Below are 16,784 nucleotides of genomic sequence, written 5' to 3' on the forward strand. Positions count from 1 at the left end.
AAGCCCTATAGAAAGCATCAACCGACGCCAACCTCTCGGGGAGCTGTGTGCTCGTCGACCAGAAAGCATTCCCCACGGAAATTCCCGCCACGAACAATTAGTATTTGACATTTTTTGATTTACCAGTCTCTGTCATTAACAAGTATTCATAAGAACTATAGGGCAACACACTCAACTTTCAAGGAGTACTGTCCCCATAATAACTTACAATGAAACTAACCACCACATGAGACTCCAACAAGATATAAAAACAATGTAAGACATGACTGGATGTGTATTTGTAATATGTCAAACATTTGGTCCCCTTCAGGATTGAAAGCAATCCCAATGCTTCTGAATGAAGCCCTTAGGTTGTTTTTCCATAATAATTCAAGATCATTAATCATCATGCATTATCATAACTATATGTTGTATACTTTTTGGGAACTTTAACAACCTTACAACATTTTCTTCATTAGCTAAGAAGCCTTTATTATTAATACTTGAATACAACGTCCATAACATAAACTGCAACTGAAGAAAACTAACATTTAAAACGAACCTGATATGCAGCTCCCACTGATTTCCTGCATCAGTTTGCTCCCACTGGTTTCCTGCATGAGTTTCCTGCATCAAAATCACCCAATACCCCCATGCTTTGCTGACATGCTTCTTGAAAACTGCCATGAGAACAGCCTTATTCAATGGATGAACAATCATTGAATTAGTCTCCAATTAATCAATCTTGACCAAACTAGCTACCACCTTTTCTTGAGAAATGAGATACTTCATATCCAAGTTCCTTGTTGCATTTTACCTTTTATTATTTTAAGTGTGTTTGTACCATACTTGACTAATCCTGAAATTACTGAGCATCGGTCAACGTTATACCGTCAATGACCCAGAAGAGTTTCCCTCCAACTAGAAGGCCAATCACAGCGCGACATGTGTCGATATTAGAAGCTAATCATAGTGCGACACGTGTCAACATCAGAAGCCAATCACAACACGACACGTGTCAATGTCAGAATGAAACTAGAAACTCTCTTCTATAAATAGAGATCATTCTCTCATAATATTTCTTAATGTCTTTTGTACTAAATCATTCACTAGTACTCACTAAAGAAGAGCTTGAACCTATGTACTTGTGTAAACCCTTCACAATTAATGAGAACTCCTCTACTCCGTGGACGTAGCCAATCTGGGTGAACCACGTACATCTTGTGTTTGCTTCCTTGTCCCTATCCATTTACTTACTTATCCACACTAGTGACCAGAGCAATCTAGCGAAGGTCACAAACTTAACACTTTCTGTTGTACCAAAGTTCTCGCTGATTTTGTGCATCAACAAAGTGAAAAATATAGCTACTCTGTTGTTAAATAAATCTGTATAAGTCTCAAGATTGAGTCCACCTCTTGTAGTCATGTTATGAAATTCTTCAATCAAATGGCTAGATTCACAGTTTCACAATAAGACAAATATTCTGCAAACATAGTTTGAAGCAACCACAGTTTGTTATTTTACACTCTTCCAAGATACTGCTCCACATGCCATTAAGATCACACAGCCCCATGTTGATTTCATATCATCTGGACAACCTGCAAAATCTAAGTCATCGTAACCTTCTAAAATGATGTTTTATGTCATTCTGTAGACTAAAGTATGATCTTTGGTCCTATGTCATTCTGTAGACTAACGTATGATCTTGAGTTCTCTAAAGATATCTCAACACTTTTTTTGCTGCATTATAGTAAGCCTCTCCAACACTGAATTGGAACCTACCAAGCACCGAAATGGTGAAGGCTAAGTCATGCCTTGTGCACGTACTTGTGCATACATCAAACTCCCAACTCAGGATGCATATTGCTTATCTTCCAGCATCTTTCTCTCCAAGTCTGTTTTGGGACACTATAGTTCGCTCAATATATCACCCTTTGATATGGGCATTTCTGTAGTCTCACATGAAGACATATTAAATCTTTTCTATGTATGCTCTTTGTGGCAAAACCCAGCAACCCTCTTATTCTCTCTCTTTTGATCTCAATCCCTAGTGATAAACCTACATTTCCTCCAGGACAGCACACCACTCCAGGACAGCACACCACTCCATGTCAGCAATCCATGCAGTTCGAACTACCTGAGCCATGTGCTGCTAAGCCATGTGCTGCTGACTTGAAATGATTATTCTAAATGGAAGCCATAAAACCTTGTCGAAGATGCTGATGAAGATGGATAGAAGAATATTGTATAAAGCTGATGAAGATGGACAGAAGAATATTGTAGTAAACTCACACAGCTAGACAAACACTTTCTGGTAGTTGTTGTTTATTGCATGCGTGGCTTTTATTATTGCATGCGTGTATGTAAATCTTGTATAAAGAACATGCTGCTGTTGTTGAGCAGTAAGGATTGAATTCAATTGAGTAGAGTCTATGAAATCAGTCTCTACAAACATAGTTTAAATTCTATCATGGTATCAAAGAGCTGAAAGTCTCACGACACAACCATTTTTTTTTTCCCCATGGCTTCTCAATCTACTTCTCTGTCCATCCCAAATGCCTCCTATCTTCTCACCATCAAACTTGATCGTACCAACTACCACGTTTGGCAAGCTCAAATGCTTCCACTTCTTCGTAGCCGAAACCTTGTTTCCTTTATCGATGGAACCAGTCCCTGTCCTTCTGCATTCTTGAAAGATGCGGATGGTAACCTCACTGACGCAGTCAATCCTACGTTTGACATTTGGGTTCAACAAGATGCCACAGTCCTGTCGTGGATTAACTCCTCCGTTCACCCCACTATTCTTGCTGCCTTAATTGGGAAAACTAGCTCCCATTCTGCCTGGACGACCTTACGTGACCGCTATGCTTCGCAGTCCACCGGTCGTCTCCTTCAGCTTCGAAGTGAGCTGATGAATACTCATCGAGGTGACTCTTCTATTTCTGACTTCTTGGATAAGATTAATTGTCTTGCCGATACTCTCTCTCTCTCTGGTGGTCCCGTTTCAGATTCGGACATCGTTGCCATCATTCTTAATAATGTTGGTCCTGCTTATGAAAGCACGGTTGCCTCAGCCCAAGCCCGTGACGAGGCGATTACCTACAGTGCTTTGGAAACACTCCTTCTTGGTGCTGAACGCCGCCAGAAAATGCATTCTGCTTTCACTGCAGATACCGGCCCTACTGCATTTGCAGCCACCCGTAATGGTGGTCGTCCATCTCCTCCCTTTAGAGGTCGTGGCTCCTCCTCCGGGTTTCGAGGTCGTGGCAATGGCGGTCGTAGCTCATTTTCCCGTCACGGATCATCCCATGGCTCTCTATCTCGCCAACCTGATGGCCTTCTTGGTTCTGCTCCCTCTCAGACCTCATTTCCTAATGGCAGGCTTCAATGCCAAATTTGTACTCGCTATGGCCATTCCGCAATTGACTGCTACAACCGTCTTAACATGTCCTATGAAGGGCGCGTTCCAGCACCAAAGCTTCAGGCTTATGCTGCCACTGCTCCCACCATCTAGAATTGGCTTTTCGATTCTGGAGCCAATGCCCACATAACCAATGATCCTGCTCAGGTGACGAATGCTCGACCATATCATGGTACTGATCAAGTGAATGGCGTCGTTGGAGGAACAGGTTTGAAAATCTCTCATGTTGGTAACACTTGCATTCGTACACCCCAAGCCCTCTTTCATCTCCCAAACACATTACTTTGCCCTAATGCATCCACTAATATCATTTCCATTCATCGCTTCACCACTGATAATAATTGTTCTCTAACTTTATTCCCACACGCCTATCGTGTTCAGGACCTTCACACAGGGAAGATGCTTTTCCACGGCCGGAGTAACAATGGATTCTACCCCTTCTCAACAGTTTCATCATGCACTAAAGGAGTCTCTGCATTCATAGGTGCTAGGGTGTCCAATTCCATTTGGCACTCTAGATTAGGTCATCCATCTTCTCATGTTTTGAAAAGTTTAATTTCTAGCAATAAGTTGCCTATCAATGGCGTTGTAACAAGCGCATTTTGTCAGTCCTGCCCTCTGGGCAAAAGTCACAAGTTACCTTTTAGTTTATCTACTTCAAAATCGTCATTTCCTTTGCAATTGGTCCATTCAGATGTATGGACTTCTCCTACTGTTTCAATTAATGGATTTAAATACTATGTGGTTTTCATCGATGATTTCTCTCGATATTCTTGGTTCTATCCATTAAAATTCAAATCTGACGTCTTTTCTACATTTGTTGCTTTCAAGAAATTAGTTGAAAATATGTTTAATACCACCATTAAATCTTTTCAAACTGACGGGGGAGGTGAGTATCTTAGTCACAATTTCAAAGCTTTCTTGACTCATCATGGTATTCATCATCGCTTATCTTGCCCACATCATCCCGAACAAAATGGAATTTCAGAGCGTAAACATCGCCATCTTGTTGAAACTGGCCTCACTCTTCTTGCCCATTCCACATTGCCCACATCCTTTTGGGATAATGCCTTTCATACCGCCAATTATTTGATAAATCGTTTACCCACTAAGGTTTTACATAATGACTCTCCCTTTCAAAAACTCTTTCACAAATCTCCTCAATATGATTTCCTAAAAGTTTTTGGGTGTGCATGTTTTCCAAATTTTCGACCATATAATAGTAATAAACTTCAGTTTCGTTCCAAACGTTGTGTTTTTCTTGGCTACTCTTTAAATCACCAAGGTTATAGATGTCTTGACATGTCTACAGGAAAAATTTTTGTGTCTCGTCATGTTGTATTTGATGAAACTTGTTTCCCATATAAAGAATCCATTACTCCCGTGTCTCCATCACCAACCATTTCCACCGACACTATGACACTAGACATAGGTCCATCCCTCCCATACCGCCCACAGTCACCTCCCATCCCTCATAACCCTACTCCACCACCTTTACCCTCAACCGTCCATCCCACGCCTACCCCTCCCTTAATATTACCTCTCCCTACTCCTCCTATATCCACTCCTCTAGGACCCACGAATGCAAGTCACATTCCTTCTACATCCTCTTCTTCTCAGAGGATCCTTCCACCTACTCATTCTATGACCACACGTGCCAAGGATGGGATTCACAAACCTAATCCCAAATATGCTTTTACTTCTACTGTCACTAATCCTGTGCTTGAGCCTACTTGTTTTACCCAGGCTAACAAATCTCCAGAATGGCGCCAGGCCATGGCAGAAGAGTTTAATGCCCTCCTACGCACTGGAACATGGTCATTGGTTCCCTTTGTTCCCTCCATGAATGTGCTTCCCAATAAATGGGTATATCGGATCAAACGACATTCTGATGGTTCAATACAGCGGTATAAAGCTCGATTAGTCGCCAATGGCTATCACCAACAAGATGGTATTGATTATGACGAGACGTTCAGTCCGGTCGTTACTCATGCAACCATTCGCCTCGTCCTCTCAGTTGCTCTTCACTTCAACTGGCCTCTCAGACAACTTGATGTTCAGAATGCTTTCTTACATGGTTCTTTAGCAGAGGTTGTTTATATGCGGCAGCCTGTAGGATTTGTGGACTCTCAGTTTCCAAATCATGTCTGTCGCTTGCACAAATCACTATATGGTCTCAAACAGGCACCCCGTGCCTGGTTTCAATGTTTCTCCCACCATCTTGAAGATCTAGGGTTTCAGGCATCCCTCGCAGATTCGTCGTTGTTCACATATTTTCATGGGTCCACTGTCATTTACTTATTGATCTACGTTGATGACATCCTTGTTACAGGAAATAACCCTTCTCATATCTCTCAGCTTATTCAACAACTTGGTCACAAATTCTCCATGAAGGACATAGGTCATTTGCATTATTTTCTGGGCATGGAAATTCAGCAGACACCCACTGCCATGTATCTTACTCAATCCAAGTACATCCTGGACCTTCTCAAAAAGACAAATATGTGTGATGCAAAACCTTTCACCACTCCCGCTACCACTGGACGCAAGTTAAGTCTCTATGAAGGTGAACCTTTATCTGATGGCACACTGTTTCGGAGTATCGTTGGCGCTCTCCAATACCTTCTCTTCACGAGACCGGATATTGCTTTCGCCGTCAATTAGGTCTGTCAATATATGCATTCTCCCACCACTACTCACTGGGCTGCTGTAAAACGCATACTTCGATACTTGAAAGCCACTTCTGATCACGGCATTGTTTATAAACCTAGCTCTCTCACCCTCACTGCCTTTGCTGATGCCGATTATGCCGGGGATCCTGACGATCGGCGCTCAACTGGGGGCTATTGCATTTTTTTGGGTGATAATCTCGTCTCCTGGAGCTCCAAGAAACAGCGCGGGGTGTCTCGATCCAGCACTGAGGCCGAGTACAGACAGCTGGCTTATACGGCAGCCACTTTATCTTGGTTCCGCCATATCTTTCGTGACCTGCACCTTTCTCTTTCTCCACCACGGTTGTGGTGCGACAATATCAGTGCCCTTGCTGTTGCCTCTAATCCTGTATATCAGGCGCGAATGCGACACGTTGAAGTTGACTACCACTACGTTCGCGAAAAGGTCGTCCGCAAAGAACTACAAGTTGGCTATGTTGCCACTGCTGATCAAATTGCAGACTTTCTCACCAAAGGTCTGTCCTCTCCTCGTTTCCGCTATCTTCTCTCCAAGCTTCCCGTGCGTCCACGCCCGCTTTGCTTGCGGGGGTGTGATAAACCTACATTTCCTCCAGGACAGCACACCACTCCAGGACAGCACACCACTCCATGTCAGCAATCCATGCAGTTCGAACTACCTGAGCCATGTGCTGCTGACTTGAAATGATTATTCTAAATGGAAGCCATAAAACCTTGTCGAAGATGCTGATGAAGATGGACAGAAGAATATTGTATAAAGCTGATGAAGATGGACAGAAGAATATTGTAGTAAACTCACACAGCTAGACAAACACTTTCTGGTAGTTGTTTATTGCATGCGTGGCTTTTATTATTGCATGCGTGTATGTAAATCTTGTATAAAGAACATGCTGCTGTTGTTGAGCAGTAAGGATTGAATTCAATTGAGTAGAGTCTATGAAATCAGTCTCTACAAACATAGTTTAAATTCTATCACCTAGGACATAAGTGTCATCTCCCAGGTTTTTCATCTCGAAGTGTCTTTGCAAGAAAACTTTGGTTTCATCCAACAAACTATGACTATTTGTGGTGAGCAATATATCATCCACATAAAGAACTAGAATGATAAAATTGCTCCCACCGAATCTCAAATAAAATCAATTTGTCTGATGGGTTCTATGTGAAACATTCTCTTTTACAACTCGATGAATTTTTTTGGTACCATTGTCTTGATGTCTGCTGTAATCCAATTGTCTATTTTTGGACTCGAGAAAATCCTAGGATCACTAAACTCTGATAAATTAAAATCTGTCTCTACCAAATACACAAAATATGATGAGAATCTTCACTTTCTTACCCTATTTGATTTCCTCAAAATGGTGGAACATTACCGACTGCCAAAATTGTTGACTGAAGTCGGTGGTTACTGCCATTCACAACTGCGTCATCCACGCGTCCTTGCTGATTTCCTGCATGCGGTTCACCGTCTAACAACACCTCAATTTCTATGTCATGCTTCAGTCGGTGGTCATTGCCACTTGAAACTCATTCCTCCACGTGCCTTGTATGATGACGAATTTGCTGCTCACCATGCAACAACACATCATTTTTGCCATGCTGAAAATTGTAATTATCATTGCCCTCATTTTCTTCCACTTGACTTGGAAGTTCAACCACTATTGCTACAGTCGGTGTTGGCTCAATATTAATCCCCATTTGGCCATTTCAGTATTAATCTCCATTTGACCATCTTCTTCAAATGAAATTTTCGGTTCTTGTACTTTCATGATCGTCCATCTTTAACTCCATAAACAACTTGGTAGATTAGTCTTACAAATCATACTCCTTACTATGTCCATTAGGGTTCTACTTCTTTTCTCAGCCACTTCGTTTTGCTCGGGGTTTCCAGTGTAGTTATTGTAGCTACAATTCTATTTTCTTGTAGAAAAAAGGCAAATGGACTAAGATGTCTGCTAGGTTGAGTGTATCTACCATTGTATTCACCTCTCCTATCAGACCTAACCTCCGTAATTTTTCTTTCCAATTGGTTTTCAATGTCACTTTTGAAATCTTAAAGTTTCAAGTGCATTTGATTTTCTGAAATTAGATAGATGAAACTAAATCGAGAAAAAGTAGTTTATGAAATATTTATGTCCCTCTATAGTTTGCGTGGGAAAAAATACCACAAATGTCCGTGTGGACGATTTCTAAAGTTTCTTTGCTTCTTGTTGAACCTTTCTTTCTACTACTTGTCTTTTTTTCCAATAGCATAATCCACACAGAACTCAAAATCATTAAAAAAATTACTGGAGGCAAAATATCATTTTTGACAAGTAACTTCATCCTTTGTTTTGACATATGAGCTAGCCTCTTTTGCTATAAGTTTGATGATTGTTGAGTCTTAGTATGTTCATTTTGAATGTTAAAATAAATTCGACTTTGTTGAGTTTTATTCGAAACATGCCATCATTCAAAAAATCAGTACCAATTTGAGAAGATTCGTAAAATATGTTGAAGCCAATATTATTTATAGTAAAATAAAAACTCATCAAAACTAATTTTGAAACGGAATCAACTTCCTTCTCATGGAAGGCACATAGACAATGTTTTCTAATTCTAAACAAAATCCAAATCCTAACTTTAGCCTAACACTTCCTAAAGCCTTAACTTCAACTCTTCTTCCATTGCAAACTGAAACTTTCACTTCATTCTTATTTGGTGTTTTCCTTGTTATGAAGTTCTGCAATGAATTCGTAACATGAATAGAAAAGCTAGAGTCAAGCCACCATTTAGTGCTAGGTATATCAATTAAATTAGACTCAAAACAAGTAAATTTTTGTTTTTTTTTTAACCTTTCTTCATGTGGCAAGCCAAGCCTTATACAAAAATAATGTTTGAGAATCGATGGCTTGTTAGGTTGTGTTTCTTTTAGGAGAGGGAACCCTTTTGATAGAATTCTTTCTAGTAGCATCGGTCGTTAGGGGTGTATGTGCCTCGGTGGTACTTCGTACATAGTTCAAAGACTCAATCTTCTAATTTTCGGACTTTTTCATCGTTTCCTCTTCACTCGCACATATTGAAATTAACTCATTCACATCCCACTTTTCACGCCATGCATTGTAGGACAATTTGAGATGTGTATAACTATCAGGCAGGGAATTCAATATCACATGTACCAAGAAAGTTTCAGGGATTAGTACCTCGAGAGCGTTGAGTTTTCCAGCGATGTCCACCATTTTTAAAATGTATTACACACACTTTCTATGCCATCGTGTCTCATGGTTGTAAGTGAATTCATGAGATTACCTGTTTCAATTTTTGGTGACTCCTGGTACTTTTCTTCAATGGACTTAAGGATATCGTTTGCATTGGTAGCATCTGTCTCAGTTTTTGGTGACTCTTTTTCTTCAATGGACTTAAGGATATCGTTTGCATTGGTAGCATCTGTCTCAGTTTTTGGTGACTCTTGGTACTTCTGCTCAATGGACTTGAGAAAATCCTTTACATTGGTAGCATCTGTGAAGGATCCTCAAACCACATTAGTCATGCTTCTTTTGATAATCAACAAGGAAATTCTATTTGATTTGTGCCACTTTTCATATTTAGACTTTTGACTTGAGGTGCTTCCATCTGTTGGTGTAGGGGGCTCTTCAGTTCTAAGTGCTAAGTCCCAATCCATGACACCTAGCACGATCTCAAGATCTTGCTTCCATTTCTTATAGTTGACACCAGTGAGTGGTTCAATTGTATTAAGGTGCATAGAGCTAGGATTCATAACTGTCAAAACACATAGTTCAACTATTAATCTTTAAATCCCGAGACTATAAATCACCTTTTCAACATCCTTGGATTGATGAACTTGTGAAGACTTTCTTTAATCATATCACCTTTATAACCAACATTCGAATTTTTGTAATCAAAATTATAAACCTTTGTGGTTTGACAGTAGTAATTCGATTCAAACATTCGTATATAAAGTGATATACTACTTAAATTCTAAGCATGAAAGAATGATCTTCTTTAGACGACTAGTGATCATGTCTTGATATCTAAATGAAAATTTATGTCTTTATGATCAAAGATAGCTTTAGCTATCACTTGATCGTGTTCATATATATTTCCCTAATGATATACTACCAGTTTTGTAACCTGTAGGACAAAGAAAAATTTCTTGATGCCTTTAACATAGGGTAAAATGATATATGAAGGGCTCTGATACCAAATGTAAGTAAATAGTGCAACGCAAAAACTTATTCACAGTTATCAACTTAACCACTTACCTGTGGAAGAAATCGTTTCAGAGAACTAGGATTGAAAAACTGAAGTTCTTTTGCAACTCTACACAACTGAAAGCAAGGCTCGCTCAATGGGGCTTGAGTTTTTCGTAAACTTGCGTATTTAGTGAGAGAGCAGGGACCTCAATTTTATACTTCATACGATGGAATTCAATAAGAATCCCTCCCATTAAGTGATCCTTATCAAAGAGCAGCCTTATCATCGTGAAACACTTATGCATTATATCAGCTAGAAGAGTTCTAGTTTAACTGAGAATGTATCTGACTTGAAACTCTAAAGAAATACAATTCCTGATAAGTCTATCACAAATGTCAATCCTAATCTCCTTACCATTCCAAATGTCTTTAATCAAATCACCAAGTGTTTGCTCTCATATAGAACTTACAGCACATACACATCACCTATTGCACCATGAATAATCAAATCTCAACTACACATTCATCATAACTATCACATGCAAGTACCTCAGTCTTAGTGATGTCTCTTCCATCACTAGGACATTCAAATTCACACATCGTGCCACAATTCCCATAGTTTGAAGATTAAAAACACTTATATGAAAACCTTGTACATAAGATATGGAGGAGAAATTTTTCAAAGTGCCGGTATAGCAGGTAGTTCACGTGTAATAAAATAAGTGGATTATAGAAAATATATGATTTTCTTCACTTGTATTACTACATATAAGGTATCGCTTAAATACCTAATACTTGGAAAAATCTATCGACATAGAGAACCCTCGACGGAGACATTTTCTTTCTCCATTCACAATCGAATTGGAAGAAATCTAATTGCCCAACGATAAATTCTTTACATGATTAAATCTCTTGGCTAGAGTCAAGTCATGATTTTAGTTTCAAAATCGAACAACATGTACACAAGAAAACTAGAAAACAATAATAAACTAAATAACTAATTTTTTTTCAACACCCTATCAAACTGATGGTGGTATGTTGAGAATGAATCTCACATTGATGAGATGAGGGACCGTGCTTGGGTTTATAAGTAAGTTAGGCTACTCTCCATACTGCCAATTAATTTTATGTTGAAACATAAATTTATTCACGATGCACGACATGAGTTTTCCAACAAATGGATGCAGATGCAATACAAGCTCCATTAAGCGAGCCAAAAAAAAAAAACACTCTCTTAGGCGGACAAGACAAGCGAGTGAGCAAACCAGGCGATATATCAAGCGAGCAAACAATTCTAAATCCACAGCATTTCTCTTTTCTTTTAAGAGGGCTGCACCAAACATGGGCTAAATGTGTGCCAAACTCTCTATAGCCACTTTGATTTGTTGCTTTGCCTCCACAAAACTTGGACCAGAGAGCCAGGCTGGACAGCTATAAAGACAATTGATGGCAATTAAATCTAAAGCTAGCGGATGTGAAGCCCCTAATTAAGGATGAGTGGCGCCAGTAACCGACGCCACTGGCTCAACTTGATGTTAAAGCCTGATTTCTGCTTATGGTGAGACGATTTTAATTAAGCACCAACAGTGGCAGATCCAGAATTTCATGTGAGGAGGGGTCTCACAACATGAAAAATTAGAGTAAATTGCACAAACATTGAAAGACGTTCAAATTCAATACAAAGAGCTAAAAAAACATTGTAGAAACTCAAACACTTGAACACAAGGTAAAGAGTTACGCAAGAAAACTTTAAAAATATAACAAAAGGACTAAAGGAAGTAAAAAAGAAAAGTTGATAGCAAAAGGAGAGGAAGCGAAGTTTGCATGGAAATAAGAGAAATGGAGTGAAAAAATGAGACCTGTAAAGGAAAAGAGAGTTTGGATTGAGAGCACACTTGAATTTTAATGATATTCGACTGATAAGTAGCATCAAGAGAAGGGACACACTTAAATTTTAATGGCATTCAAGTAGCATCAAGAAAGGCAAGATGGCCCTGGACCATTCTAGTCCATCAGTGGCTCCGCCTCTGAGTGTGAACCTAACAAGTAGTTAATAACACATGCAAGTGTTCAGACATAGATTATGTGGCAAACCAACAAATCAAAGTATCCAAGTGTGCTCAGCCAGCCTAGAGATCGAGTTTGGCACAAATTTAACACGGGTTTTGTGCGCTGCTTCTCAAAGAAAAGGGATTCAAAATGTTATATATATACTCTTACTAATTGTGCAACTTAAAATCCAATTTCCTGCTAGATTGGTATTGACCATGGGGAATATTAATATTACGTTCCATATTTGCGTAGTCTACTTGTTTGTGATGACTTGCTCATCTGCCCAAAGTGTTCCTGCTTTTTTCATCTTTGGCGATTCTGCGGCAGATGTGGGAAATAACAACTACGTTGCAACCGCAGCAAAGGCGAATACCATTCCCAATGGAATCGATTTTGGGAATCCAACAGGACGATTTACAAATGGCAGAACTGTTTTTGACATTCTTCGTACGTATTTGTGATACTCATAAAACTGGCTAGCTTTTTTTTTTAAGAGTTTTAATGAAAAGTCTGCAGTACCGTTCACTTTAACAAAAAACCACATTTTTACACTAAAAAGTCAAACCTGGTACTATTCACTTTACCCTTTATTTTGTCCTTATCGTTAAAACTCAAAGTTTTTAAACTTTTTTCATTAGTTTTCATTTTTTTTAAACCCTCATCCCTTGGAATTATAATCTTCAATTCTTTCTGTTTCTACACCCTAATCACTATTTCTTTGATTTATTGGAACAGAACAGCAAGTGGGTTTCAAAAATTTCTCTCCTGCTTACTTAGCTCCAACTACCGTTGGAGACGTGATTCTACAAGGTGTCAATTATGCTGCATCTGCCTCTGGAATTTTTAATTCCACTGGATCACAATATGTAAGTTCTCTACCAAATTAAATCAACTAGGGGTTTTTGGCTTTGTTAAATTTGAAGGAAGCTACTTAGTTTAACAAAAAAAAGAAAAAAAAAGTAAAAAGTATATCGAATGAGTGTTTTTATTGGCACACCAAACGTATTATATTACACTTACAATGAGTGAACAATGTTTTTTTTGGCTGCCAATAATATCTGCTTATCGAGTTGTACCTGTTCTTTTGCTTTCAATGCATGCGGCTTCAATGTACATAAAATAAGTACCGAGGAACTTATATGTCTGGTGTATATATTAATTATGTTCGTTAATGATCAATATATTAAGTTAGAATTCATTCAAATTGAATTCAAAATGAGAGAGAAGAGATTATATATTGATTGATATAGGGAAGGAATCCTTACTATTCACCAATAGAGATCGCAAGTGATTCAACCATAACTGCAATTTGATCATGCTGACCGTTCAATTTTTAAGAACTCATTCAAAGATCATCCCTACAAAAATTCATAATCATTTATTCATCAAACAATAGACAAAACCTTGATTTTTCTAAAAGATCAAACAAAATGCGCATGATGATAATCAAATGTTCACACAATTTTAGGTTTCACTAGTTTTTTGTAGGGATGATGATTCTTGAAGGGGAACCAAAAACTAGAAAGTCATGATTATTGAATCTCATTGAAGGGAGCCCCTAACAATGATATTCCTTTCAATTATTCATCCAAAGACATCCTTGTTCAGAAGGAGTTGTATACATATATCATTAAAGAATTTTATATTAAATTTTTAATAATTAAAGAATTTTATATATGATGAACTGGAATTTAAAAGCATGGAATATCATGGATGTAAATAAAAACATATATATCTATATTATAGGGTGAAACAGTCAGTTTCGACACACAACTCAAATATCATGGGAGAATTACGCTTGCCATAATGTCAAGAATTGGTGTTGCTGCAACTCAGAAATTGTTGAGGAAATCAATCTATGCAATTGCACTAGGCGCTAACGATATACTGTCTAAGGATTCGTACACATCCAAGCTAACGCAAGACGAGTTTTTGGATTTCGTGATCTCAAGATTCAGGTCACAACTTCAGGTAAAAACTTATTTACACTGTACAATTGCTAATACATATGTAATACTTCTAGAAAGGATATTTTTCTCTAAATTTGCAACACTACATTGATAATATGTTAATCTCGAGTACTCACCAAAATCTTTAGTATTTAACTTACTATGTATTCTTCTCCAAAAAAGATCTTCTCTCCAGTTGTGAGAGCCTTTCTCATCAGTGTTTGAGTGTTCCCCATTTCGTCCCTCCCGCAGCCGCCGACCCTTGCTATGGCCAGGGTCGGTGGCAGTCATCTTCTTCTCCTTTTCCATTTTTCTTTTCCTTTCCTTCTCCCTGAGCTTCTGTTTTCCCCTCTCCAGGGGCCTGATTACCACTTTCTTCCAACTTCTTGTGCCCCTAATTTCTCTGTCTATAACCCCATTTTCCCTGGCTTCCTTCCTCCCTTCCACTTCCTTTCCACTTTTCTCCCTTCTCTCCTCCCTTCCACTTTCCTTCTTCCTTCCTTCCACTTTTTTTCCCCTTTTTTCCGTTTCTTCCTTTTTCCTTTCCTTGCATCTTCTTTCCATCTATTTCTCATTTTTCCTACATTTTCCTCAGCACTTCACTCCATCTTCAACCCAATCAGCCCCACCCTTCTTTGACTTCACATCCTGGTTCGGCTTCTACATCTTTGTACCGTGATTTTTTGCGTTTTACACGGAAAGTGTGTAGAGTTTTAGTTCAGGTGTTCACACCACATCCTTCCATGGGATTGCCTTTGATGGCATTGTTGCTAGTGGGTTGCTCTTTCGCACTAGCTTCCTTCATTTTGGGTTTCACTTTGTTGGCCCTGTTGCTAACAAGTTGCTTCTTCCCGCTAGCTTCTTCCGATATGTGGCAGCTACTGGTGTGGTGCTCAACGGTGTTTGGGGATTTGTTATGGGGTTCTGTTTTCACTCAATTTTCTTCTAGTTTTGGGACTCTGTTCAGCTTGTTTTCAGGTGTGTGTAGGGAACGTTTGTTTCTGTTGTTTGGTAAGCTGCTTTCCGGCGACGGTGGGTTGAAGCTGCTACAGTTTGTTTTGGTGTTTTCTTTGTTTTGGGCTCTTTAGTTGCTTATGAGGTCCTTCTTTTTGTTTATGTGTATATATCTGGGCTTTTTCTTGTGTAATTATTGTGTTAAAATAAAGCAACTTTTCATCATAAAAAAAAAAAGAAAAAAAGAACTTATTACGTTGGACTATCCAAAATCTCTAGTACTCAATATCTGTATAACATTTTTTTTTCCAGACACTCTACAACTTGGCTGCTAGAAAGATTATGGTCAACAGTGTTGGACTCATTGGCTGTTCTCCGTTTGTTAAAGATATATTTTTTGTTGCCGAAGGCAAGTGTTATGATCCATTCAACCAATTGGCCCAGATGTATAACAAGAAGTTGAAGAGTCTGATCGTGGAGCTTAACAAAGATTTGGATGGTGCAAAATTTGTTTACGTGGATACGTACAAAACAACGAAAGATATCATCCAAAAATTTGTGTCATATGGTGCGTGTGCTCGTGCATGTGTTGTACTTTTTTATAAGGAAATTTTAACGAAAAATTCTCTGTACTGCTCAATTTAACGAAAAATTATATTTTTACACTACAAAGTCAATCATAGTATTATTCAATTTACCTTATATTTTGTTCTTATCGTTAAAATTTAAAGTTTTCAAGCCATTTTCATTAGTTTTTAATTTTTTAATTTTTTAATTTTTTAATTTTTTTATAATTATTATCCGAATTCTCTTTGTTTAGCGGCTTAATTTAATTACCTTCATTTGCGGTGTTTAATTCCTAGGTTTTGAGGACGCAACTTCTGCATGCTGCTCTTTTTTCGGGCGCCATGGAGGACTTTTCGGCTGCAGTCTATTTTCAAAAGTTTGCCCTGACAGATCAAAGTATGTATTTTGGGATTCATTCCACTTAACAGATGCTGCTAACCTAGTCACAGCAAAGTATATGATGGAAGGAAACTTGACATATATGTTCCCGATGAATGTTCGACAACTTGTGCAGTCTTGAGCTAGCTGACCCAGCTGAACCTATAGAGGTGAAATATTGATGTACTGAACACCCATGTAGTTTGCAGAAGATGCAAATCAAATTTGTATCTACGATGAATAAATTATCTATGGAAATCAATCCATCTATTGCTACTTTGCTAGTAAACTTGATGATGACTAATATTTTAATCAGAACAGAGTATATATTTGGACACACAACAAGGCCTAGCTAGCTAGCAGAATCAATAGAGCAGAAAAGTTTAGGTTTTACGAATGTACAAGCAACAAACACTTGCAATTCATGTTAAATACCATTGAGGACAGTTTAACCTTAAAAATAATCTAAACCTGGTTCCATGTGCATTTTTTTACACGGTTGTACCTTCATCTTATTCATTTACACGGTTCAGAATAATGTTCGGTAACTTTTTTAGCGTATATACCTGAAGAAACAAAAAATCGTCACATACACCTAGAATA

General features: G+C 38.5%; 1 protein-coding gene across 1 annotated transcript; it reads left to right on the plus strand.

Annotated features, from left to right (window-relative positions):
* The first annotated feature begins 12,511 nt into the window (after nt 1-12,511).
* Nucleotides 12,512-16,457, plus strand: LOC126606605 (GDSL esterase/lipase At4g16230-like). The gene is made up of 5 exons (XM_050273994.1): nt 12,512-12,780; nt 13,069-13,199; nt 14,080-14,304; nt 15,549-15,804; nt 16,100-16,457. The coding sequence occupies exons 1-5, from the start codon at nt 12,549-12,551 to the stop codon at nt 16,321-16,323; spliced, it is 1,068 nt and encodes a 355-aa protein (XP_050129951.1). The 5' UTR covers nt 12,512-12,548; the 3' UTR covers nt 16,324-16,457.
* Nucleotides 16,458-16,784: the final 327 nt, after the last annotated feature.

This window comes from Malus sylvestris, chromosome 16 (genome assembly GCF_916048215.2).
Source record: "Malus sylvestris chromosome 16, drMalSylv7.2, whole genome shotgun sequence".
Taxonomy (NCBI): domain Eukaryota; kingdom Viridiplantae; phylum Streptophyta; class Magnoliopsida; order Rosales; family Rosaceae; genus Malus; species Malus sylvestris.

Coding starts and splice junctions, on each gene's coding strand:
- LOC126606605 (XM_050273994.1), top strand. CDS start 12,549: ATGGGGAATATTAATATTACGTTCCATATTTGCGTAGTCTACTTGTTT. Junction 14,305..15,548: donor GATTCAGGTCACAACTTCAG/GTAAAAACTTAT, acceptor TTTTTTTTCCAG/ACACTCTACAACTTGGCTGC. Junction 15,805..16,099: donor CCAAAAATTTGTGTCATATG/GTGCGTGTGCTC, acceptor TTTAATTCCTAG/GTTTTGAGGACGCAACTTCT.